Here is a 26,651-nt window from a genome sequence, read left to right on the forward strand (position 1 = left end):
TTTGGTCAGGTGGGACCATCAAAAACTTCCCCAGTATTTCAGGGTTTGGAGGTGCTTTGATTTGGTTTGGGTTCCCAATCCCGTGTAGATAAATGGGTCGGATTTGGTATCATAACAACTTTGAAAGTACAGTATGGTGAAAGTCATCAATATTTCTTTTAGTGCTTATTAAGAGGCCAGTAAAGGGTTGGGAAATGGGTTTCTTTTTTAGACGAATCCAATTTCACACATTCCTACTCCTCAATGGCTGCCAAAGTTGGGTCCCCGTCAGCTCCATCTACCTAAAATGTGACCATCTACCACGAAGTGGTAGTAAAGTCGGCCCAAGATCATTTTCTGTTTATTGCAGACTTTGAAAGAATGTACTTTCTGCTTTACAATGACACCTCAACCAGCTTCATTGGACATCTAGAAGTGAAGTTATGGTTCACCAAAGGTCAAATTCCTTTATATTTTACATAGAAATCCAATTCTGTTTTTGATTGTATCTCAAAATGGAAAATGCCGAGTACGACTTTGTGGCGGATGGGCACGAATGTGAAATTATGCGGCCTTGGAGGGTCACAGTATTTTAAACTGCATTCTGTCACCTGTGTTACATGTAGATAAAAGAATAATGACAGTGTACAAAAAAGAATCTAACATCTCTAAAAGGCTAATTGAATCTTGCATGTTACTACATGCTTTTACTTTTGACAAATAAATTTTACAACATTTCCATAACTTTAACCCACACAAAGAAATCGCAAAATCATAAAGAAATGTGTTCAGTACCATGCTCATAATAACATGGCAATTTATTTATACATTATATCTTCACCAGTGAGACATTGAATAATAAACATAACTTTGAGTCTCACCGTATTTCACATTTACATAAAACAAAAGTGGTCCTTTCATACTCCAATAATATCTGCACTCTTAGCTTGAGCTTGTGCAAAATTAAAAACCTGCAAAAGGTGCGCATAGTTTTAAGTAGAAAAAAGGGAATTAACAACTTTTAAAAAAGCAAAAATGTTATGAAATATTACATTTAAAGAACTGATTGTGTAAAAAGTATCACTTTTACGGATCCTTGAATAGTAGGATGTTTAATTTACTGAAGTCATGAGCTTTACACATATATCTAGAAAAATAATATAGATTGTTCCCTTTCTGAATATGATATTAAATCCCTGGTTGGACTCACAAAAAACCTATTCTGTCGGTCCAACATCTGGGCTATCTCTAGTCTCGGGCCCAAACTGCATGTGGCTCACGGTTTGTTATGAACAACAGAAACCGGCTGTGAAGGAGGCTACATAGCGATGTTGCTGGAGTAATATTCAATTTCGGAAAAAACAACACTCGACCATGGAATTTAATTTTAAGTTTGTCAGTATATAAACGGTAAATCAAGTAAGTTTCTTCCACTCTGAAGACTTAGAAACGGTAGTTTGATTCCACTGACTATTTGCGATCAAAATTTACATAACACCAATGACAGAAATCATCAACAAAAATCGAATCAGGGACTTGTTTTCACTCGACCGTGAGTCGCATCATCAACCGGAAGTGACGTGGCATGGACCGACAGAATTGACAGCCTTGTAACAAGTCGTGCGTGAAGAAGCGTGGGACAGATTTTATGCCAGGGCTTGTGCAAACGGTTTGTGTGGAGTCCAACTGGTGGGGATGCAGACTATACATTTAATATGCATCATAAAAAGAACAATGATTTGCAAAATATGGGCTGTTCCAGTTGAAATCCACACTACCCTTGTGGAAAATATCTTCCATAGAGGGAGTATGTTTTTCAAATGTAATTCAGCGTTAATCATTTTGAAACCCACACTCTCCCTGTGTTACGGCCTTGTCTATATCTTACACAACTGGAGTAAGTATTTCATATAGAAGTTACGCGAATGTCTATTGTATTCAAAACTCATACTCCCTCTGTGGAAGACTTAAACTAAATCGTCCACTAGAGGTAGTGTGGATTTAAATGGAATATCCCAGTAGTCCTACAAATCCAAGTGTCTGTTACAAATCAAGGTAACATGTACACATGAACCAAGTGTTCAGTGTGTGTTCTGTTTATCTAATAACTTAACATTTCTAGATTAAATAGGAATTCTATCATCTAGATCAACCATTTGCCTGTTACAATAAATAATGACAACGCAAACATGTGACAAAATAAACAATATCGCAAATACAAAATGTATATTCTACAGTTTGTGGCAGAGAAGAACGGCAATTGTTTACATTTTGAGAGCGTGCACAGCATAAACACGGAAGTGGGGTTCTCATTGGCTGATTCAATCATCTGACAATCGTAACAGACCAATAATCTGATTACCTTGGTTGCTGCATATCAGCGCTCTTGAAGGGAACACAAACATCCACATATGTCGCTCATTAAAACAGGGCGCTCACGTCAATTTGAGCAGGGGACTGCCGTTCTTCTCTGAAACCAAGTGTAACTTGTACAATAACTGAGATACAATGCAAACAATTTGTCAACACAAAATGAAAAGGTGAACTATTTTGGGTAAACTTTAGAAAGGGTGAACACTGTGTGCAATGGTGTCTACAAATTTCAGCTTACCCTCTAGGACACATAACAAACCCTTTTGGCACAAATTATCCTACTGTAACATGATTCAACTACAGAATCTCAGTGGTATGATTTCTCAGTTTATTTAAGGGTTTGAACAAACCAGAAAAAAATTATTATTTACTATTCTATTGACAGTTTTGAAAAGAAACTGGTTTAAGAATATTTCCACAATTTGAATAATTTCAGACAATTTTACAGATTTGTTAGGTGCTAAACAAAGGCCATTTTAAACATTTTGACAAGTGATGGATCTGAACTGTTTTGGAAAGTCTGCCAGAAGAACAATATCTATTTATCAGTCGCTACCAATCACAAACAACATAATGAACTCTTTAACTCAGGGGAAAAACAGAAAGCTATAAAAAACAAAGCCAAGTGAAAACATTATGATTTAAGTCTTTCCTTCTATATAAACTTGGGAATATATATACTGGTGTAGCATAACTTATATAGTCTTGGAATGGCAATCTATTTAGCACTTTATACACTACACAAAATTATAACTGGTTGGAGATGCAGGTCGGGAGAGAGTTGAGTAAAAGAAACGAAATAAAAAAATGTTTTATGGACTTTAACATTTTACACTTTACATCAGCAGACACTATGTGTGGGACATTTGTGCATGAGCTAAGCCCAAATCCATTTCTTGGATATGTGATTTAAAAAAAATGAGATTAATTCACTCATTTTGTGTCTGTCTGTAAACCCAGTTGAAAAAGACTTAACAAATGAGTTATAAATATACCCAAATTGACTTCTTAAAGTGTGGCAATATCAAGCCCAATGCTAATATACTTGACCACACTAATGCATGAAGGCAGACTGTTTAATTTGTACATTAAACAAACTTTTTTATCACATACATGTACATGTACATATTACAACATAAGACATTTTACCAGTGCTGATATAGCATAGAATATATTTGTTGCAAGGTGGTAAAAGTGGTGCCCAAATTTGAACCTATGATGTCATACAACTTTTCAGTAAGGCTTGACTAGTGTAACTGAACTCTGTATAGCCCCATTTGAAATGCTATTAGAAACCTGCCATACAGGACTGTCATGTATAGGGCCCAAATACATTTTCAGTGGAAGAGCAACATCAAATGAAACTTGGCCTCCTAATGCATGTGTGCTGTAAACATTTACAATGCATGGTGTACATTATCACCACAATGCATTATATACAGACTGCAGAGAAGACTAACAAATTCAAGTTTGTCAGGCACATGGAAAAACATACACCCCCTCTGGAAGACATGACCTTAATCTCCCACACAGGTAGTATGTATTTCAAATTGAGTTACCTGAATGGCTGTGACTCCAATTTAAGTTAACACCCCCTGTGTGGAAGATTAAAGCCTCCAGCATACTTTCCTGCCACTGCAGCAAGCGGCAGGGCATTTCAACCAATGACAAGCCTTGATTGTGTCCGTTTGTCTGCAATACGCGTGCGCCACACCGCTCAGCGGCAGGGTAGTATGAAACCAGCATAAGGTTGTGTCTTCCATAGAGGGTGTATATATCTCAACTGGAACAATACAATCATGAGGCTCACTATTTCCCCTCCCATGAGCGCCCTCCCAAGAGCGACACACAAAAGTCTAAAAAGTCTAAAACTCTACTAATTGTACCACTTTGGTAAGGACCCAAGGACCCGATACCAAGTTTTACAATGAGTGTTTCCACAAATCCAAAGCACTTTTACCACCTTCAACACTGTCATTTTACACATCTGCTTCAATGGTCACACTATATACTGTTTACTAGAAGATGGAACTTGACCCCTGCAGGACAAACTTGCAATATTAGATCACAGTAACCACTCCACCGTAATAAATTCACATCAGTTGCATAAAAGAAGGATAAAACTAGCAGAGGTCAAGTTGAATCTTTTAGCAAGACTTAATAAGATAATGCATTTCATTTTTTTGCATTTTTACACTGATAATCTTTCAAAACAATATTTCTTGAATTCTTAGAAAAGAAACCAACTTTGGTTGATCACCTGGGAGTGGTATATCTATCAACTGATATGGAATAGTATCAGCCTGAAAAAGGTTCTCAAATGACAATGACACTAAACAAGGCCTGAAAATAATGAGACTGCCATTCATAACCCAGCAAATGTTATAAACTTGTTATAAACAAGTTTTGCTTTTAGTAATTAACAGTTTAATGTTGGGTAATATAAAGGTCATGAAAACATTTTTTGAATTTTGTACAAAAAAACACATCAACAACATTTTTAAAATGCTGTAAAAATGTTATTGAAAAATATTTTTTGGCAAACATCAACACTTATTATGTTAGAGAGTTCAAAACTGTTTTTGAATGTTATTAAAACATTTTTATACCCTTTATATACCCTGACATTAAACATTTTCTATGAAGCATTTTGTGTTAGCTGTCAATATACCACAAACCTAGTATTACTGTTCTGGATAGTATAGGTTTCAAAAAGCATACTTCTTGAGATTTTTATTCAAAATTACTGTACTTTTGGTCATTGCTGAGAAGAAAAATAACCCAAATGGTCTGAAATTAACAGCACCCCAAGAAGACATGTTTTTTACCCAGAACAATTGGGAATTCCAAAGCTAGAATTTTATAGAAACAAATTAAATTGTGGAATTTCCAGCTTGAGAAACCCATTTAAAAAAATTGGGAATTTCCAGTGCCCCTAATGAAGATGGGTAAAATTTCATCTAAAATATTTAGAATTCCAAAAATTTGGAAAGAACATGATTTTGGCGGGAATTTCTACTGTTAAAATGATAATCTTTAGGGGGATACCTGTGTCTTCTTTAGGGGGTGCAAGTAATTTCTGTAATAGTCCCCATGTATCCACCAATGAACTCATCATAAGTTGATTCCATTCCTAAGAATTCCAATAAATCTGACATATTCTATATTTGTATATGTTACACTAGAAGACCACTATGTCGGTTCATCCCTTGTATAATACACTCTATAGTACAGTGTCTTTGATCTAAATAATGAATAAGAGTTATCAAATTTAAGAAGGTACACTCCTTGTCCAGGGTACTTGTGGCTGCCAGCAAACACTTGTTCGTGCGAATCCCTTCTGTAGATCGGTATAATCTCATCGATTGGTGGACCGGGGTCCTTGCCTCCTCGCTCAACATCACTTTTGCCATTTTCTGCACGGTAAAGAAAATATACAAATAATGGCCTTGTTAGCTGACTAAGTTAAACCTTAGCCATGTTATTATTAGTGCTTCTCATTTCATGATGTAAGATATATGACCTGTTGCCAAACAATGAGCCTAAAGTCGCAAGTTGGTAGTTTTGAGTTATCCTGGCTCCTGCGTAGGTACATGTTGTTTGTTTCACAAGCACCTGTTCAAGCCAATAGTATGTCTGTAAGTCCAAAGTGGTACAACTAGTACTAGTAGTAGAGTCTTGACTCCACCATGTTTGCATGTCACTCATGGGAAGTGGGCACAATGAGCCAATCACAAAGGACACACTACTGGCTTGTACAGGTGCATGGCAAACAAAGAACATCAACTCAGCAGGCAGGACGTCTCAAAACTACCAACTTGTGACGTTACGATGATTTAGTGGCAGCTGGGGTCCATTTCACTAAACTTTACTAAGCTTGTCCTTGGTGAATGTGGGCACAATGAGCCAATCACAAAGGACATACTACTGGCTTGTACAGGTGTGTGGCAAACAAGAAAATCAAGTCAAATCAGTCAAGATGTCTCGAAACTACCTACTTGTGACTTTGCAATATAGGGGGTGTATGGATTTCAACTTGAAGTAACAGCCTATATATCAGGCTATATATGCACTACATCGAAACATGATCGAAATGATTCTACACACCACTTTCAGTGCCTATGTGGACCTTAGCAACTGTGTAGTTATAACTAGTAAGATGAATGATGCAATAAATAAAAATTCCAATGATGCAATAAATAAAAATTCCAAAACACCCAAAGGTAGCTTTGATGTGATGTGCTGAAACAGCTTAAAATGTAACCATTTGGATAACAATAACATTGACTTCTTTTTCAAAACAATTGTAACATTAGAATAGTAAATACAAAAAGATTATGATATAAAGCTAATGACTACCATGCAATGGCAGTGTTAGCATGGTAGTATTATGTATAACAGAATCTTAAAATGTTAAAACATGTACACCATAGTCACTATGTATATCATGTGTTCCTACTTCTACAGTGTGGTACTATATATTGTAAGTGCATCTTGCTAAAAAGTGCAATAAAATGTATTCACTATGTTTTGTTCAACTCGTAATAGGCAGGACTCATAACACCATGGATTGATATAAAACGATATACACAGTTGGGCGCAGTACTACACTAAGTGTGCTTTGCATAACGGTACTACGCTAACTGCACCTTATGCAAGTTTCTGTGAAATTATGTGTGCACAAGATGGGATGTCATGATGTGCGCAGTAACAAAAAAACAAATTATTTTCGCCTATTTCGAGTTGAACAAAGTATACAATGATCAAACAATAAGAAAAACAGGTCTAATTATCATTGAGTACATTCAAAATAATAAGAAATTTATGATTGATGACTATTTTGCTGTATGGATTATTGTTGATATACAAGACCAGGCAAGGTTAGAATTTGTCATGTTCATCAACCGCATTTGATGATTCTAAAGAGCATAAATAAGCCTTCAATAATTATTATAAAATTACAGGTGCATATACTATTTTCTGCCAGTGCTGTGTTAAACAGATGACAAATGGTATAATATAACCTGGGTTTGTGCCTCCACCTTCTGGGTCATTCCTCCTATTGGCTGCAGGAAGTAAAACGCAAGAGAAATGGTATCAAAACACCGAGGCAAAACCGGTCAAGTAAACCATATTTTCTTATTTTAGGTGGGACTGAAGCCAGTGAATTATGGGACTTGCTTTTCATACATGACAACCACATGACAAAATGTTGAAAAAAATCACTTTTTTTCATCAATATTATTACTAGTACTGAGTCCAGAGCCTATGTAAATATTATACTGTTGATTTTGTGCCTTGATGGTTCTGGACATAGACCTTATAATAAAGGCTCTAGATTGCAGCCTCAACACAGTCAAGTTGCGGTAAAAAAAACCCCTTCCAGTCGTAAGCTTATTCCTAAATGTCACTGTCCACAACTACTCACTAGGTCCAGATCTTAACTAGCAACCACCTTAATTTTAATTTGTCCTCATCTACAGAATCTGAGCTTTGCGATAGGTTTGGGCCAAATCCCCGATCATGACATCCAATTGAAGCTTACTCCCATAATATAACATGGTATTTTCAACATTTTAGCAACAGTTTCATTGAAAAGACGTTAGGTGCATTGGACTATTCCATTTAAAATCCACCCTCCCCTGTGGAAGATTTTGGAAATATCTTCCACAGGTGGAGTATGAATTTCAAATAGAATGAACACATTAAGCAGCTTCATTTGAATTATTCACACTATGAGAAAGATTCAACCTGAATCTTCAACTGAGGGAGGGTGAGTTTCAAATGGAGCTGCTCTTGTGTTCATTCGCTTTGAAATTCTAACTCCCCCTGTGGAAAATATTTCCAAAATCTCTCGCATGGGTAGTGTGAAATTTAAATGGAATAGCCATTTGTTGGAAGGGAGTGACCATTACAAACAATATGTTAATTCACAATATTGTTGGGAAACGTCACAGGTGTACGGGAAAAAGTATCGGACACATATCTTCAATATATCTTTATCTTACCTCCATCTGCCTCCGCATCATACTCCTCCTCATCCTCACTGGAGTCACTCACATGTACACTGATCGCCGTACTAGGCGCCACCGTCCACTCAAAGTATAAACCAAAACCAACATCATAATAATCTGTTGCAAATTCCCAGAATATGTACTTGCCCTGCAATGAATACAAAGATGTGGAATAAATGAAGGGATTCAGTGACTGCAATGCTATAATATTATGATGCTGTCGCAAATTACAGTGTTTTTTTTAATGTATATGGCGTCTACATCTGCTCACTATCTGGCTGATATATCGATCAGAAGTCCCTAGCTTGCCCTAGTTGAACTCAAGCAAATTGATAGACATGCAGATCACAATGACTGAATTGCTGGTGGCATTTGAACAATCACTACTACTAGCATTTAATCCCTAGCGATATGTCTCTCAATTGCTGCAACTGCTAGTATGGTATGGGCCTAAGGGTAGAATATATCACAGGCTGACCTTGAAATATGCTATACTGCAGTGCAATTTTCCTGTTGTGATGACTCTAAATGCAACTGTGGGGAACAATTTTCCAATTTTTCCACAGGCCCGACTACAGTTTCTTTAGGGATGAAATCAAAACTCGACCGCTGTTTCATCGGCGGTTGAACCGTGTTCCATTTTTAGAACAATAGAAACTGGCTCCAACTGGACAGAACTGCCTGGATCCGGCGATCGACTGCCGGTCGAGTGTTGATTCCATCCCAACCAAACATGTTTGTTTCATGTGTTCTCTTTTCCAATAATGAGTCACAGCCAATGACTTTCTTTCTGAAAATACATTTTGAAATCACACACAAAAAACTTCCACATAACAAACCTCTTCATGTGTTGGCACTCTGACGGTAACAGTCTCTCCATGTCCTATCCGAATGGTTGACTCAGTTTCCTTTGATAATTGGCCTTTAAATTCTTTGATATTTGGTCTAGTCCAACAAGATGCTTTGGCTAATTCTGGTAATGACTCTCCTGCAACTATTACAAAAGAAGAATAAATAGAATTATTTGCTGTTTTATACTGCGTGCCACTCTGAAAGCCAATGTTGGCGCTCTCCGATCACTGACCAAAAGTCGTATCCTGTTTTCAAACGTCAAAAGTCGGAGCAGCATCACTCCTGAGTTGACTACAACTCAACTGCTAGCGATTTGCTAGAACTTCCATATATAGATGGGGGCGAGTTTCTTGTTTTAAGCAGTAGCATTCATTAATTGATTAATGGGCAGTGAATGATCTTACGTTCTGGTAAGCTAAAATGACAAATTCCTTTTAAGCATAGTCAGCATGAATTTCAAATGGGGTTATCGATCTGAATGGGTGACTCCATTTGAAATATGTGTGGATGATTAAGGTCATGTCTTCCATAGGGGGTGTATGGGTTTCAACTGGAATAGCCCAATGGATTGGCCAACTTGTTTATTTGAGTAGATCATCTTACCTTCCGCATTGGGGTTTTCAAAACTCGTCACGTCACCATTGGGTGGTGGGACTTCATTGCCTAGGTGCAAATTGCCAAAATTCTCCGCTAAGCCTGCATGGTCACCCTCACCTCCTGGTCCACCTGATACAAATAGATCACAAAATATGCAGAGATAATTTACATTCTAATGTTGACATGGTACTTCCAAGTACAAGAAAAGCTAAATGGTTTAAGGGTATTCCAGATTTATCAAGTATCTTTAAGAGACTTTGGGAAATTTTACAGATTGTTTTGGTCCTGGTCGAATCTCTGAAAGTCCCTTAACACCATCACAGTGAATGAATGACCAGCTTCAGTGACTGAAAATTGTTTTATAATGACTTTCTGGACAAATAGGATTAACATATTAGACATGTAGTCTTTCATTAGGTACCCAATGGCACATGTGTATATATTTATTTATTTGTCAAATGCTTGGGGACTTTGACTGTTGATAAATAGTCTGTAGTAGTCTGTGATTTTAGGATTGCTTGAGATCTGAATGTCCCTTTAAACCATAGAAGTGTTTTAAAATGATCTCCAAATTGCCCTGACCTGAAGGAATTTAATACCAACTTATTTGACCATTAATTTCTTCGCATTTCTTTCCAATACCCAATTCATTACTTACCCAGTGGTGGTGCACCATGATTGTGTGGTGGTTGCTGCATTTGGTTAGGTTGTGTTTGCTGCTGCTGCTGTTGCTGTAATTGTTGTATATACTGCTGATAATAGTGTTCTTGTAATTGTTGTAGAAAGACTTGTTGCTGTAACAAAAAGGAAGAAAATTTTGTCAAGTTGATTTGAGTTTCGATGGGAGGGGCGACTTTGTAAGATATATGTTCATGGAGCACATTTTGCACATACATCATCTAAAAGTTTTGGTATGTGAGAAATGGAGTACATGTACTTCAATCATAAATCATAGTATGATTATTACCAGTATATTTAAGGTGGTATTGGAGGCATTATGCAAATTAGCTCATGAATTATGCAAATATGCAAAACAGAGGGCGACTTCACTATATAACACATTAGAACATATTAGAAACACTTTGGCTAAGTTTCAGGGCAAAAGTATGTAAAATAGAAATACACTGAACATTTATGCATTGATTTTTACCAAAATATTGGCAAAAATTACATATTAATGAGCCTTTCCAGTCCTTTTAGCTCATTAACTATATTGATTATTGACAAAAACAATAGGATACAAAGAAAATATAAATTGATGTATTATGGAAACCATATGTCTGATTTGCTCCAAACAAAAGGCATATTGATCAGTGTACTTTACCCTACTCAAGTAATCTGTTTAAAACATGCTCAAAGCATTTTCAAATTTCTAGAAAATGCCTCCAATACCACCTTAAGTTTTACCCAGATGTTATTTCAGGATTAATGGTACATTTCAAGTATGGTGGATAATGAATCAGGTGCAATTGTTTGCTAGTTTTGTTCAACATTTCATGCTTTTCAGAGCAGTTTCTGAATTGTATGCAATTTCTAATTTCAGCAAATTGAAGATGGAGGATTTGGGGTCTTTTAAGTGCCACTTGAAATCTTTGTTTAGTGCTTTTATCGTTTTAAAGGGGCATTTCGTGATCCACACCCTCATCCCCCCACTTTTCTCAAAAAAAGTTGAGATTTTTATATCACTGGAAACCTCTGGCTACATAATGTTTATGTACAAAATATTTCTTGCAGATGAATTCGTTTAGCAAAGATATCGTGAAATTTGAATTTCGTTCTGGTGCACCAGAACGAAATTGCAACGCATTGTCTATGGAGCAGTGTAATACACATAATCATGCATAACTCGCGAACGCAAAATCGAAATCAACTGAAATTTTGGGAATAGGTTTTTTTCGTGGATATCTAATGAAAAATGACATAAATAGAGGATGCTAGGATCACGAAATACTCCTTTAAGTGCAATTTGTAAATCAATCAATCAATCAATCCCTGAAACTTATATAGCGCCTAAAACCAAGAAAACTTGCACTAAGGCGCTGGACACATACAAAGAACATCATATGCAAACAAATGAAAAGAAATACATACATAATATCAATTCAAAATATACACAATTACAAAGAAAGTTAATGCTTATACGCAATTCCAAACAGGTGATGTTTAACCAGTTTCTTAAAAATGACAATGGATTCTGCATTTCTGATGTGTTTGGGCAGTTTGTTCCAGATGCGGGGTCCATAGCAAGAGAAAGACCTGTCCGCGAATGTTGAATGTTGAGTTCTTTGTTCAATGAAAAGTGTTGTTGATGTTGTGGAGCGAAGGCGTCTCATGCGACCAGTTTGTTCATGAAGCATATCAGAAATGTAATCCGGAGTTTGTTTGTGAGAAGATTTGTAAACGAGGACCAGGATTTTAAAATCAACTCGTTGCTTAATGGGTAACCAGTGCATGTCAATGAGATCATTTGTGATGGCGTCATACTTGCGTGTCCTGGTAATTAGGCGTGCAGCAGTACGCTGGATATTTTGAAGACGCTTGATAAGCGTTTCGCTGATGCCGACAAGTAAACTATTACAATAGTCGAGCCTTGAGGTGACAAGAGTATGAATGGCAAGTTTGGTAGATTCGGTGGTTAGCATTTTACGAGCACGCCCAATGTTAATCAGCTGGAAATTGGCAGATTTTGCAATATTAGCCACCTGCGCAGACATAGTCATGCTGCGGTCAAACATGACCCCAGGTTCTTTACGGGATTACCCAGAACAGGGATATCAATGCCAGCGATATTCACAGATGAAAGATTGAACTTGGCAAGCTGAGCGTGGAATCCAAACACAATGACTTCGGTTTTTTCGGCATTGAGTTTCAAGAAATTATGAGACATCCATGTCTGAACCTCGTTAACACATTGCTCAAGTGTTGCCACAGCACTCTTCACACCGTCAGCTGATGTAGGACAGATGGAAACATATATCTGAGTGTCGCCAGCGATATGTGTAGTTTCATGCCATACTTGCGAATGACCGAGCCAATGGGGAGAATGTAAATTAAAAATAGGAGCGGTCCGAGTACCGACCCCTGTGGCACACCATAGCGGAGGAACTGTAGGTTGGAGAAAGTTCCATTAATGCACACGCGTTGGGTCCTATTTGACAAATATGACTTGAACCAGTCAAAAGGAACATTATTGATTCCGAGGATGTCTTGGAGTCTTGTGAGTAACACCATATGATCAATGGTGTCAAATGCACTACTGAGATCGAGCAGCAGAAGTATGGTGACACCTTGCATTTCCATAGCCCATAAGATATCATTGTGGACCTTAATCAAAGCTGTTTCTGTGCTGTGAAACTGTTTGTATGCTGACTGAAGGGGCTCGTGAAGGTGGTGTTTGGACATATGATCAGTCAACTGTTTTGCAACTACACGCTCAAGCACTTTGGAAATGTAAGGAAGGTTACTCACAGGACGGTAGTGTTTAAGTATATTGTGGTCCAGATTGTGTTTCTTGAGCAAAGGTATTACGATAGCAGATTTCAGAGGATCTGGGACCACACCTTCCTGTAAGGACATGTTTATGATGGATGTTATTGCTGGCATAAGAGCATCCAACTGTTGCTTGACCAACAAGAAGGGAGAGGGTCAAGCAGACAAGAAGGACATGGAGATTTGATAATTATCTCCTTAACGTGAGCTTCAGACACAGTGGTGAAATTGTTCCACAGTAAGTTCCTCTGCAGCTGATTGGAATTTGCAGCATCTGACCCACCAGATGGTAAATTAGATCTGATAGTCACAATCTTAGACATGAAGAAGTCCGCAAATTGGTTTACTAAGACACCTGGACAGTCATGATCAGGAAACTTAGAAGGTTGCTTATTGTGAAGGATGTCACCGATGATTGAGAACATAGTCTTGAAGTCATTGCCACAGTCCACAATCTTGTTGTTATAGAAAGTGCATTTGGCAAGATAGAGAGAACTGTTGTATTTATTTCGGATTGCTTTGAAGATCTCAAAGTCAACAGTTAAGCCACTTACAATCCACTTTCGTTCAGCCCTTCTTCGATCTCTTTTCATCTGGTGTAGAGAATCCGAAACCCAGGGCTGTTTAATTCTGGGCACCACAGATCGTGTAATGGGTGGTGCATGTTGGTCTAACAAACAGGAAAGTGTTTCATTATACTGGATAACAGCGTCAGTGACATTGGAAGCAGGAGAGGTAGATAAATCAGATATGACAATGTCCTCTTTGAAAGCGACGGGTCAATTGATCTGAATTTCCTGGCTGTTATTAGTTTCTGGGGTGGTTTTGGCTTATCAAGGTGCAGGATACAGGAAATGAGCGCATGATCTGATATTAAGTCATGGACGTGAGTGGATCTTACTAGATTGTCCATTTCGCGCGAAATGACAACATCAAGAGTGTGGCCACATCTGTGAGTGGGGCCAACAACAGACTGGATCAGACCCAGACTGTCAGTTAAGTCAACAAATCTCCGCGTATCATGGTCGCCACTCACATCAAGATGAAGGTTCAGGTCTCCAACAAGCACCAATTCGCCCTTGGAGATGGCATAGTCTTGAAGAAATGGTGAAAACTCCTCAAAGAACATTCCAGCAGTAAAACGATTTACGGGGACGGGTAGGGTCTATAAATGGTAACCAGAGTGAAACATCTCGATCCACTGGTAAACACAATGTCACAGTACTCAAAACTCTTAATGCGACGATTGCTATTGTCAGATTTAGAAGCAACATTTAAGCCATTCTTGAACACTACAGCGACCCCTCCATGGGGATCACCCCCTCCTCGGGGTACATTAAATATATCATAGCCAGGTGGAGTAAGTGTGGATACATAAAAGTCATCAGATTCATCACCAGCCATCCAGGTCTCTGTGAGAGCAAATATATCAATGTCATGCTCAACAAGCAAGTCAGTGACTATACCCTTAGTTGATTTAGTTTTGACAGACTGGCAGTTAAGGGAAAAGAGAGACAATCCATTTGAAGATGTATCTATAGGCCTTGATAGTTTATGCCTATACTTTTGCCACCTTTCTTTCCTCTTCTTGTGGGTGTAAATCTTGAGATTCCCAATGAGAAAATAGTGTCAAACACAGGCTTTGGAAGTGAATGATGTTTAACACTTTCATTGATTGATAGGAGAAAGTCTCTTGAGTAGGCCATTGAGTTAATGGGTACTTGAGTAGATTGATCCATGATCCATGGGTGATCATTAGCAAGTTCTGTCCAAACAAGTAGTGATGCTATTATATGTAGGCAAATCCAAGCTCCAATACATACCAACACATGCATAGTGTTTAATGGTGGTACAGATGAAATACACAGTGATGAAGAATCCAAAATGAAAAATTAAATATTTGAAGCGTGATCACCCAAAACACAACACAAATATAGGTCCATAAAGTCTCTGATGAAACTGAAGCAAGATGATATAACTTTCAAACAGTGTATGTGTCTTGTGCCTGTTTAAATGATGGTAAAAGACAGAGCACATGAGAGTGCAGCCTCACAGCGCACATCATCAGAAATAGAAGTTGTTGTCAGATTGTTTGATTATTCATTAGACTTTCACTTTGACAGAAATCAACGTGAATGAACTCAATCTGTACAAGTCACACACAAGCAACGTTTATTCTACAACCTTTGGATTTCCAGTTTTAAGAAATAATACCAGTCACATGCTCCATTTTGTTTCCAATTTGAGCTTAGGGGATCTGGGATGAGCGTTTTGAGCGTTTCGACAGTATTTTTTGTGGGACATGTGAACACATCAGACATATCGAATTGCATTCTGAATAAGAAGAATGTCTTTCTGATATCAAATAATTTTCATTTTTGAAATTCACGATATAATACAAATTTTATGACAAATTATTAAAATTTGATATTTTGATATATAACAGTCCTCGAAGTAAATTTTATAAATCTTATGACATATACTTAAAGTGTATGTAGCTGGGAGGAAAAGCCGATGATCAATTGAAAATTTTGACCTTTCATATTGAAGATATGGATTTTTTTCCCAAAAAGGCCTAATTTTTTTTTTGTGTTTTTGGGAAAAAAATCAATATCTTCAATATGAAAGGTCAAAATTTTCAATTGATCGTCAGCTTTTCATCCCACCTACATACACCTTAAGCATAAATCATCAGATTTATAAAGTTTACTTCGAGTACTGCTAAATATCAAAAATATCAGTATTTAATCATTTGCCATAAAATGTGTATTACATTGCGAATTTAAAAAAAATCAAAATTATTTAAATATCAGAAGGACATTCTTCGTATTCAGAATGCAATTCGATATGTCTGATGTGCTCGAATGTCCAACAATAAATACTGTCCAAACGTTCATACCCCACCCCTTAAGCCAGGCGCTATCATTAATCATTCAAGTGTCAATGGGCTAAAATTCAAGTTGGCTTTACTAATCAGACAATGTGACATCTGCTTAAAGCTAAGTGGTACATTTATGATGTTTTTGGTGTAATTTGTGAGGTTATGTGGTTCATTTATAATGCTTTGGGTGTAATTTGTGACAGACATGCCAACTTTGAAATCAAGTTTTCCGAACTCAGATGACCAAAAAAACCATATTTCGCACCCCAAAACCGTATTTTCATAAAATTGTACATTTTCTTGTGATGTGCATCTTGCACAGTGAATGTCTTTCCTATTCCTCACAATAAAACTCCCTTTCACAGCATATTTGTCAATGTTTACCTTTTTACGGTGAAATCATACATATTCAGAATGCAATTCGATATGTCTGATGTGCTCGAATGTCCAACAATAAATACTGTCCAAACGTTCATACCCCACCCCTTAAGCCAGGCGCTATCATTAATCATTCAAGTGTCAATGGGCTAAAATTCAAGTTGGCTTTACTAATCAGACAATGTGACATCTGCTTAAAGCTAAGTGGTACATTTATGATGTTTTGTTTTAATTTGTGAGGTTATGTGGTTCATTTATAATGCTTTGGGTGTAATTTGTGACAGACATGCCAACTTTGAAATCAAGTTTTCCGAACTCAGATGACCAAAAAACCATATTTCGCACCCCAAAACCGTATTTTCATAAAATTGTACATTTTCTTGTGATGTGCATCTTGCACAGTGAATGTCTTTCCTATTCCTCACAATAAAACTCCCTTTCACAGCATATTTGTCAATGTTTACCTTTTTACGGTGAAATCATACTAGTTGGCATGTCTGTTGTGAGGTTATGTCATGGACGATAAAGATAACAGACTAATCGCAACCAGTCAAAGTCTCAGCATCATCCGATAACGAGGGCCGATTGTTCCATGAAATGCAACAGACGAAACTGTAACGCACTTACCGTGTATTTTTACGGTCTTTCGTGTAAACCTGAAGACATGCAAAGCAAGTAATGCTGGCGTGATTGTTAGACACGCACGATCGAACTATTAGCCCTCATGAATATGCGAGAATTCGCAGCATACAAAACATGGGGACTTTGACTGGTTGTGATTGGTCTGTAGTAGTCTGTGGGTTATGAGGTGCATGACGCTTTGGGTGTAATTTGTGAGGTTATGTGGTGCATTTATGACACTTTGGGTGTAATTTGTGAGGTTATGTGGTGCATTTATGACACTTTGGGTGTAATTTGTGAGGGTATTGGGTGCATTTTGGGTGTATCTTACCTGTTGCTGATTATCTGGATATCTCTGTTTTGCTAATGGCTGTAACTGTGGTAAAAGTTGTTGATATATTGCTTCCTTTAGTTGTAACCTGCAAAAAGAATAAAAACATCATAAATCTTAGTAAGCAGTAGAGATCCCTGAATCGTTTTCATTCCAAAAGGTAACTAATCCAAACACACTATTCTATGAAAGTATGCGAGTCAAAAATGATTTTATAATGACGGGATGTTTCACTGACAGTGTTTACTCCAAAGGGTAGGGTATACACCACTTGATATCATTGTTTATCAACAAAGGCGAGGGACAAGTCTATCGATATGCTTGAATGAACCGTTACACTGCTTAATGGCGTTCTTGTACTATTGAAACGTGGTGGACGATTTAAAATGCATGTGCCCTGAGCAAACTATGATGCGTACGCACAGTGCAGGGCAAAGAACAATGGAAATTGCCATAATTCGTGTGCATACTGCCAGGCAATGATGTCACATGTCAAATGGTCTATAGGTATTTTTTCTGTATGAAGTAAACAATTCAGAGAAATTAAAAACGTTTTAAAAAAAATTGCTGCTAAACATATCCATACACACATTCAATGTGAGAGGTACTCCCACTATTTTTTATTATCTTAAGGGATCTAGAATGAGCGTTTATGTCGTTTCGACAGTATTTTTTGTGGGACATGAGAGCACCTCAGGCGTGTCGAATTGCATTCTGAATACTGAAGCATGTCTTTCTGATATCAAATAATTTTCATTTTTGAAATTCACGATATAATACAAATTTTATGACAATAAATTTTATAAATCTAATGATATATTCTTAAAGTGTATGTAGCTGGGAGGAAAAGCTTTTATATTGAAGATATGGATTTTTTTTCCAAAAAGACCTATTTTTTTTTGTGTGTTTTGGGAAAAAAATCCATATCTTCAATACGAAAGGTCAAAATTTTCAATTGATCGTCGGCTTTTCATCCCACCTACATACACTTTAAGAATAAATCATCAGATTTATAAAGTTTACTTCGAGTACTGTTAAATATCAAAAATATCAATTTTTAATGATTTGCCATAAAATGTGTATTACATTGCGAATTTCAAAAATCAAAATTATTTGATATCAGAAGGACATTCTTCGTATTCAGAATGCAATTCGATGTCTGATGTGCTCTAATGTCCCACAATAAATACTGTCCAAACGTTCATACCCCTTCCCTTAACTTACTTTTACTATATGCACATGTACTTACTTTTCCTGCTCCTGTCTCTGCCTCTCCTCTTCTACTTTACGCCTTGCTTCTTCTTCTAATCTTTGTCGTTCTCTTTCTTCTTCTTCTCGTCGTCTTCTTTCTTCCTCTTCTCTTCTGAAAATGATAATGGTATAAATGGTATGCATTAGCCATACAACTTAATGCTATTGCTAGACGCAACGTTCCCAGAACCACCGCTAGGTGGCAGCACACGACGAAAGCTTTGATGGAACACCTTAATTACTTTCATATGGAAAAACCAGGTAATGCTCCGAGATGCCCAAGATATCTATGATGTAGCCACAATTTTGACATTGTAGCGCATGGAATGCCTTAGAATGGTTTCAAAAGGGTTGGAAACGCTGATAAATATACGCAACAGCATAGATCTGGGCCAAAAAAGTGCATTTAATCGACAGATCTAATAGACCTGTGACGTCTGTGTGACGTCACGGGTCTATACATGTATGGGTATAGCCCCCTTCATCTGGCCAGATACCACCAACGGCATCTATCTACACCTAAACGTGCAATAATATTGAAAGGGGGATTATAATAGGGCTAGGTTATAAGAGTCTACAGCGGCAATATCTAGCAAGGGGTACTAAAGAGGTGAGACCATGTTTTATACTTATTCCCCATGGTTATATTAGTTATCTGAATGTTTGACATGGTATTGACATGATTGGCTGATTTGTCACTTTTGTCAGCTCATTTCTTCAGTATTTATGGAAAATAATGGATGAATCTTTAATTCAGGGCTTGCAAATATTTTCTTTGAAGTTCTATCCCTCTTTGATATAGTATTGAAAGACTATCGTGGTTTGGGTTTTATTTGTTATTGGCAAAGTTACAGTGATTGGAACTTCCCCTTCAAGATGATATTATCAGGTATCAGGTAATGAGCAATTAATACATGACTTGACACATAATTTAAACAATACAATTCTAGATTGCCACAGCACCCTCAGGGGGAAGAGGTTACCACAACTTGGTATATAATTATAAGCAGGGAATAAGAAAGACTGGGATATGACAGCACAAATCCTTGAAAAACCGATGTGTGCTATATGCTTCTTTAGCGTCCAGATGGCTGCCCTTTGCGCATGTCAAATTTCTGATTCCCGCTGAGGCCAGTTTATTGTATTCAGGCGCCGTAACGTAAAAACGGTAACCAACCACTTAAGGCCTGTATGCAGGATTTTTTATTGGGGGTGCAGCTTTTGGAAAAGTGGACTTTTTTCCCAAGGGGGGTCAATTTTGTGAAAAAAATATGTTAAAAAAACCTGATTTGGGATTTTTTGGGACATTTTTTAAATATATATTTGTAACTTAAGGGAGGTGTGGCCGCATCCCCACTGCGTACAGGTCTGCAATCACTTTTAGTCAGGGCCTTGATATAAGTTGCAGACTTTGATAACATGTTGATGAAATGGCCCAATTCTATTGAACTGAAAGCTTGTTTACAAACCTCTTAACTCATTGACCTACATATCATAGCCAACCATATTAACTTTCAATCAGGAAGTTAACCATACTGATACCAGCATGTGATCAGACTTACCTTATTCTCTCTTGTTCTTCTTTCTCCCTTCTATGGGCTTCTATATATGGTTTGAGTTGTACACACTTTTTATCTAGATGATTACAAAATTTCAGCATAGCATCTTCCTTGGATAACTCGCCTAGATCTTGCCATACTTTCCTGCAACATGACAGAAAAAATAATTGATGATCATTTATATGCAGAGTACTTCACCAACAATACAAGGCCTCCGCAAACTGGATCAAACCTCTGTTGATGCATCTGACCTTTATTTAAATGCGAGCAAAATTGTTATGTGCACACAAATTCAATTTAGGGCTGATGGAACAGTCCCTATTTCACCTCATGAAAATATTCTTACCATTGTACTCATAAACATTTGTATACATTCTTCTCTGTCTGAACAAACGAACGAACGGACAACAAACAAACATACAACTAAATAAATAAACAAACAAACATATATCCCATCCTTGGAAGCACTGCAATGTACTGTTTTTCTAGAGCTTCACAAAAAGAAATCCTTGTGAGTTCGAAGAAAAATTCTATCCAAGAAAAGCACAATCTGTGCTACATATTGTGGAATAAACAACCTACACACTTAATTTGTATTCACATCATGCCTTAGTGGTAATAGTAGCTCTCAACCTGAGGCTGGGAGGAACTCCTCACAGTAGCAAGATGATTTTTATTTGAGTCTCATAAATTCCCATGAATATGACCTACTTTGTAAGCGTGCAACATGGTAGATGGCACCAAGTTGCTTCGTGTTTATTATGGATAGCTACGACTGAAAACCAAAGATCTGCTATACATGTACATAAAAATTCTATACAACAATTTTGATTTATTTTGCAACAATCTGCTTCACGCACGCTTTTACATGGCGATCATCAGACAAAACACAGGTTTTTGTCTGATGATCGCTGTGTAAAGGCATGCCTGAAACCAATGGTTGCAAAATAAACCCAAAATACTAATTACAAAATAGATGGATAGATAGATGGAGAATTTTGTTTTGTGTAATTTGATACCTCATTTGGCACAATGAGACTTCATTCCACTAAGCTATACGCATTTCAGTGACAAAAGATAGATTTTCAAAAGTGACAAATTTGGATATTTCCTCCTTCGAGGGATTTCCGCTGCCTATTGTTATGGGTTCAGTCCAGCTTGAAAGATTAATGCTCACTCCACTGTGTTCAATATCTGTTTGCTTCAAAGGAAAAGTCAATGTAAATTTTTGTCACTTTTGAAACGCCCTCTTTTTTATTCACATTGCCATAAGTTGGTGAAATAAAGTCATATTGTGCCAAAAGAGGTATCAAATTTCGCAGAACAAAATTGGCCATCTATAGACCACTTTATTTTGTAATTTAATTTTTGAATGTTTTTAAGATATTGCTTTTGTTTTAAGTGTACAGATACTTTTTGTGCGCAGCGTATATATATTGATATGATCAGTGTTCAGTAGTCAGTATCTGTATCACAAAACAGCAAATTGGTTTTGCCAAGAATTTAGGGACCAACCCAAACATTTGATGTCTTATAAACAAAACCCTTTTCATTAGATGGGAGGGGCTCAACAAACTAGTATCGGTCATGATATTTCAGATTAGAATTGTCAACATTTCACACTTTCATTTCAGGGAGGGGTCAGCCTTATAAATTACTTTCTCTTATACATGCAGGGCTTCATCAAATTGCCAGTTTGTTCCCTTAGAAGGGACTAGGAAGCCTGAATAAATGCATTCAGTCTGAAATATATGTGGCTCTGTTTATGTACTTACAAAGATTTATATACCAAAGTTAATATCTTGAAGAATATTCAATATACAAATGTGAGCCTATGTGTGTCAGGAGGAGTTTCTACTTGTGTTTGTACAATATATATATTGTCTTCAGAGCTATTCTAGAGGTTTTAGAGAAGTTCTAAAAAGAGAGATGTAGTTTGCATTAAGGCTGGCATTTTTCGGGCAGGCTCGCAGGTACCTGCCCGAGATTACATTACCCGGGCAGGAAATACCCTGCCCGGGTGCCCGAAATAAAAAAAATAAATAAAAAAAAATTTCAATGCATTTTGATATCATTATTTTGTACCCGGGCACAAAATTACCCGAAAATGACACCCCTAGTTTACATCATAAAGTATCTAGAAGAGTAGCTCTTTAAAATCAAGCACAGGTCAGTCACACTCAACTAAAAAAATAGCAATATGAAGGTTGTTATTTACATGTAGTTTTTGGTTTAATTTCACTTTTAATTTGGCTCATTGTCTGTTTTACATACATGTACATAGCTAGGGAGTTGAGTTCTAAAGATCTTGGAAGTTCTTCAGGTTAAAGCAAAAGTTGGCAAACTTATTTTTTAAAATTATGATCAAATGCCTTAACCCTAGCCCAACCAGAGCTATAACTAAAGCTCACTATTAAAACCACTGCTCGTGCATGCATTCCACGTGAAGCGATGACGCAAGTCGTATACCCAAGGAATCGCTGGCTGAGGCAGGTGATCTTCTGGGTGGCATGCGAGGGGACAGAGGTTCGAATCCCGGGGGTACCAAGTGACTTCTTTGATCATCTTCTCTCCTTTTTCATTTCTTCTTCCCCTTTCAATAGCAAAAAATCCATGGGCATGGTTACTCGGTTAGGGTTAGTGGTCAGTAAGACCCGAAGACCTTTAGAAAAGTTTTAACTCTGCAGAATTTAAGAGTTATAACTTAAATTTGAATTCCTGAAAATATCTGCAATAAGGCCAGTGTGTTTTTATTGTTAATGTGATAAAAATAACATCCAAACAAATGTTCATATTATAGGGATGGACATGTATGATTTTATTTAGAAACATAAAACTTGAAAGATTGTCAACATGTTCATACATGTTGGATACAAGTATTACTGTATTAGCAGTTAACATTGTCATTGGTTAACAAATAAACAAAACCATGGTTTCAGGACATGACAAATCACATGCATGCCTTGCTGTTGTTTAATTTCATTTTGAGCTTGAAAGCCTAAGGTGCTCAGCAATAAGTATGAGTCCTGGCGATGCCTGGCGATGGTACAATTTGGGAGGGGTGCAAAGATTTTAGTCAGCTGAGAGGGGGGGCAAGCAATGTTTGGCATGCCGAGAGGGCAAGCAAATACATTTTAAATATTAACAAGTTCTAAAAAGGCTTCTAGGAAAACAGTATAGAAACATTCAAATTTTCAACATTTCCTGCTCGCATCATATATATCTAGACCATTTAATTTTAAGGTTTGCAAATTGGGAACCCTAAAATGTGCATATGTAAAGGAACTTTTGGCAGACTGGGCCCCGGGACTGGGCAAGCAATTTTTGGTATGCCATTTGGAAATTTGACCACCCCCCATTCATAATTATTGCACAGCCCCTGATGAACTTGTATGAGCTTTCCATGTCTTTTAAAACTAGCTTTGATAACTACGAAGCACACTATATTAATATGAAATCTGATCTGGTTGGATATCTCTTTTCCATCCTGCAAAGGGCTTTAATACTCCAAAGATCTATGTTGCCCACATGATTAATATGCATTGTCAATTCAATTGATGGTCAAGGAGTATCCCATTATGCTTTGCGGTACCATTAATAGAACTGAGCATGCCATAGAAAATGTACACAAAATCCCTCACTTCAACTTTCAATAATTCGCTTAAATCAGGGGAGCTTAAGACTTTTATTTGAAAAAATATGACCCCAAAAATAATGTGAAACTATCCATAGGTCTCAATATCTAAGCAGCTCTTGTTTATATTTTGTATACATTTGCTATAGCGCATACAGATGTATGATGGGATACTCCTTTCAGCTGCTGTACAAAGCAGCATACAAATTACAATTAGGATTGTCTTACTGGTACTTCAAACAAGTAAATCACAGCTTATGAATATCAGGTGTGGCTTCTGAATTTGATGACCTCTGTATGATCTTTTGACCATGGTGAAAAAAATCTATCACACACCCTTTTAAAAGTTTCTCATGTTTGAGTTGAAGCTGAAGTACCAAAAGTGCTTTGTTCCTGAGATGACCGTCACTGACTCACTGGTAATTTTATGCACAATCAATTAATCAAGAGGGTTGTCTTTTTTAAAGTATTTCATGGTTTTGGCATCCTCTTTTGGAGGGCATGGTTCAATCTAATTTAAGCTTATCTCCAAAATTTCAGTTGATTCGGACATTGAATTTGCTAGTTAAGCATTACAGTGCCCGATATGGTAAGATCAGGCCCGTACGCAGGGGGGGGGTGCGGTGCAGTATACAAAAAGTCCCAAAGTTTCAGAATTTACAAGCGTAGCGATCCAAAAAATCAGGTTTTTTACTTACCACTTTTCACAAAATCACCCCTCCCCTTGGAAAAAAAGTCCACTTTTTCAAAATCAGCACCCCCCAAATGAAATCCTGCGTCCTGGGCCTGGGTAAGATGCTGTAATTTCGGGTGGATAAAAGCCCCAAAATACAAATTGGATGATATCTTTGTCAAATGACCAAACCAAAAAAGCTTAATAACACAATCATTATGTAATCCTTGGTTTCTGATGGTATAAAAATCTTTCATGGAGTAAGCTAAGGGATGAGGCTGTGGAACAAACAGTGTCCCTTTAATGCAGTGTTTACTGTTTAGTACAGTCAAGAAACTGTCTTTAGAATCTTATTGTGTTTGCATATACTGAAGTATTTGCTATTCATTATGCCTACTATTATTATATTCACGGGGGAAAAATTGTAATAATATGTTCAACCATTCTCAGATGTGCAATTAAAGCATTTTAATGTCAAAATTTTATTTGATTCTGATTTTCACTTTTGCGACATGGAAAGATATGCCTTTTAATTTGATATACATACAATTTTTATGTACTTTAGGTTAATGTCGTCATTTGGTATTTTAGTAATAATAATTAAATGCAATGACAACATGTGTAATTTTATTGTTTTCAAATCAAGTCATAAATAATGCCAAGCAGCTGGAGTAGGATTGTGTGCAATTTATTTGCACGTATGCATGTATTATAAAATTGGCCTTTAAAATATTATTGACAATGTTGAGAGAAGTAATGACCTTGAAAAATGTCTGAAAAATACAAGATGCCAGTTATATTCCAGTCTGAAACTATCAGACAATATTTTAAACATTATTAATATCACAAATTTGCAAGAAACCCAAATAGTGAAAAAATCACTCCCGGGCAGATTTTTTGCTATTTCTCCATTTGTGACATGATTTGTTCCATGGGAGCCAAAGGAGGCATTTTGACAATTGAGTTACTGTAATTATTACATTATACATACAATAGGCTATCATTTACTGAAAACACCAAAGGTCTAGCATACTTGGTTCTAAAGTTATGAAGTTTTTTGATATCTATTTTCTTATGTATTTTATTGTTTTTTACTCCATATTTTTACCTTTATCTCTGTTTCAAATTTGCCGCCTTTGGCCCCCATGGACCAGATCTTGTCACATTTACGATCCTGCCCGAAAGTGTCTCCTTTTGATATACCACATCACAAATTGAGTTGAGTACAACTGCTACAATGAGAAATACTGTAAATTTTAGCCCGAATAATTTTGTGCATTTCTCTTAAATTTGAACTGTTTCACTTGCTTTTTAAATTTGCGATTTTAAATTTCCTTACATTCACCTATATAAACAAAATGAACATATTTGTGTGATGTTATTATTGCGGTAGCAGTTTGTATGCGAAAAGCACGAAAATAAATATTTTATAGTGGCATATTTTTAAGCATAAAGCAAATAATCGCTAATTTTCTGTGACCCTGTCTTCAGAGTCTATGAATGTCGGTCAATGTACATTTTGTATAATAAAGTCTTGGGCAGTTCATGTGCATAAAGAATGAGCATTCATCAATTTCATATAATTGCCAATTTATAAAGCAACGAATAAAACCCTGTTCTACGGGCAGATAGCCTGGCCAAGTAGGGTCAGTTGGTCACCGAAAGCCTTAAAAATCTGGAATTTTAAACAACAATAAAAGAATAGTGCATACCTGTTTTGAAAATTTTCTGAATTTCTTTCAATCAAAAACTTACAGTCAAAATTAATCCAATTTGGCCAAAAAAACCACAAACCCTAATGTTCAGTTTTCATGGATTTGTATTTAATCAGTAATATTACACAATAGCAAGCTTGTGCATTTTGTGAAAAAATATATGCCAAGATAGGCTACCTTCTCTATAGCTGTGTTCACATTGCCGGACGTACACCTGGCGTAACTTGGTTGGCGCAAGTTGCTAGGAGTAGCGGTAGGCGCTGCCAGCAATAGTTCAGCGTCAGTTCCGCCAGGCGATATGTCC

At 36.9% G+C, this 26,651-nt stretch overlaps 1 protein-coding gene across 2 annotated transcripts in view; it reads right to left on the minus strand.

Annotated features, from left to right (window-relative positions):
• Positions 1-2,540: 2,540 nt before the first annotated feature.
• The window catches only part of LOC140152050 (Golgi resident protein GCP60-like), a 53,855-nt gene continuing 29,744 nt past the window's right edge, over positions 2,541-26,651 (minus strand). Inside the window, exons 3-11 of one of the 2 annotated variants that reach the window (XM_072174380.1) lie at positions 20,329-20,469; positions 18,765-18,878; positions 17,516-17,603; positions 10,474-10,609; positions 9,822-9,944; positions 9,206-9,360; positions 8,361-8,514; positions 7,377-7,418; positions 2,541-5,768 (exon numbers count right to left, since the gene is read on the minus strand). In XM_072174380.1, the coding sequence (XP_072030481.1) occupies positions 5,545-5,768; positions 7,377-7,418; positions 8,361-8,514; positions 9,206-9,360; positions 9,822-9,944; positions 10,474-10,609; positions 17,516-17,603; positions 18,765-18,878; positions 20,329-20,469 (1,177 nt within the window). In that variant the 3' untranslated portion in view covers positions 2,541-5,544. The remainder of the gene's footprint in view (positions 5,769-7,376; positions 7,419-8,360; positions 8,515-9,205; positions 9,361-9,821; positions 9,945-10,473; positions 10,610-17,515; positions 17,604-18,764; positions 18,879-20,328; positions 20,470-26,651) is intronic. The other variant, XM_072174434.1, reaches the window with a different exon arrangement.

The sequence above is a fragment of the Amphiura filiformis genome, chromosome 1, assembly GCF_039555335.1.
Source record: "Amphiura filiformis chromosome 1, Afil_fr2py, whole genome shotgun sequence".
In the NCBI taxonomy this organism is placed as follows: Eukaryota; Metazoa; Echinodermata; class Ophiuroidea; order Amphilepidida; family Amphiuridae; genus Amphiura; species Amphiura filiformis.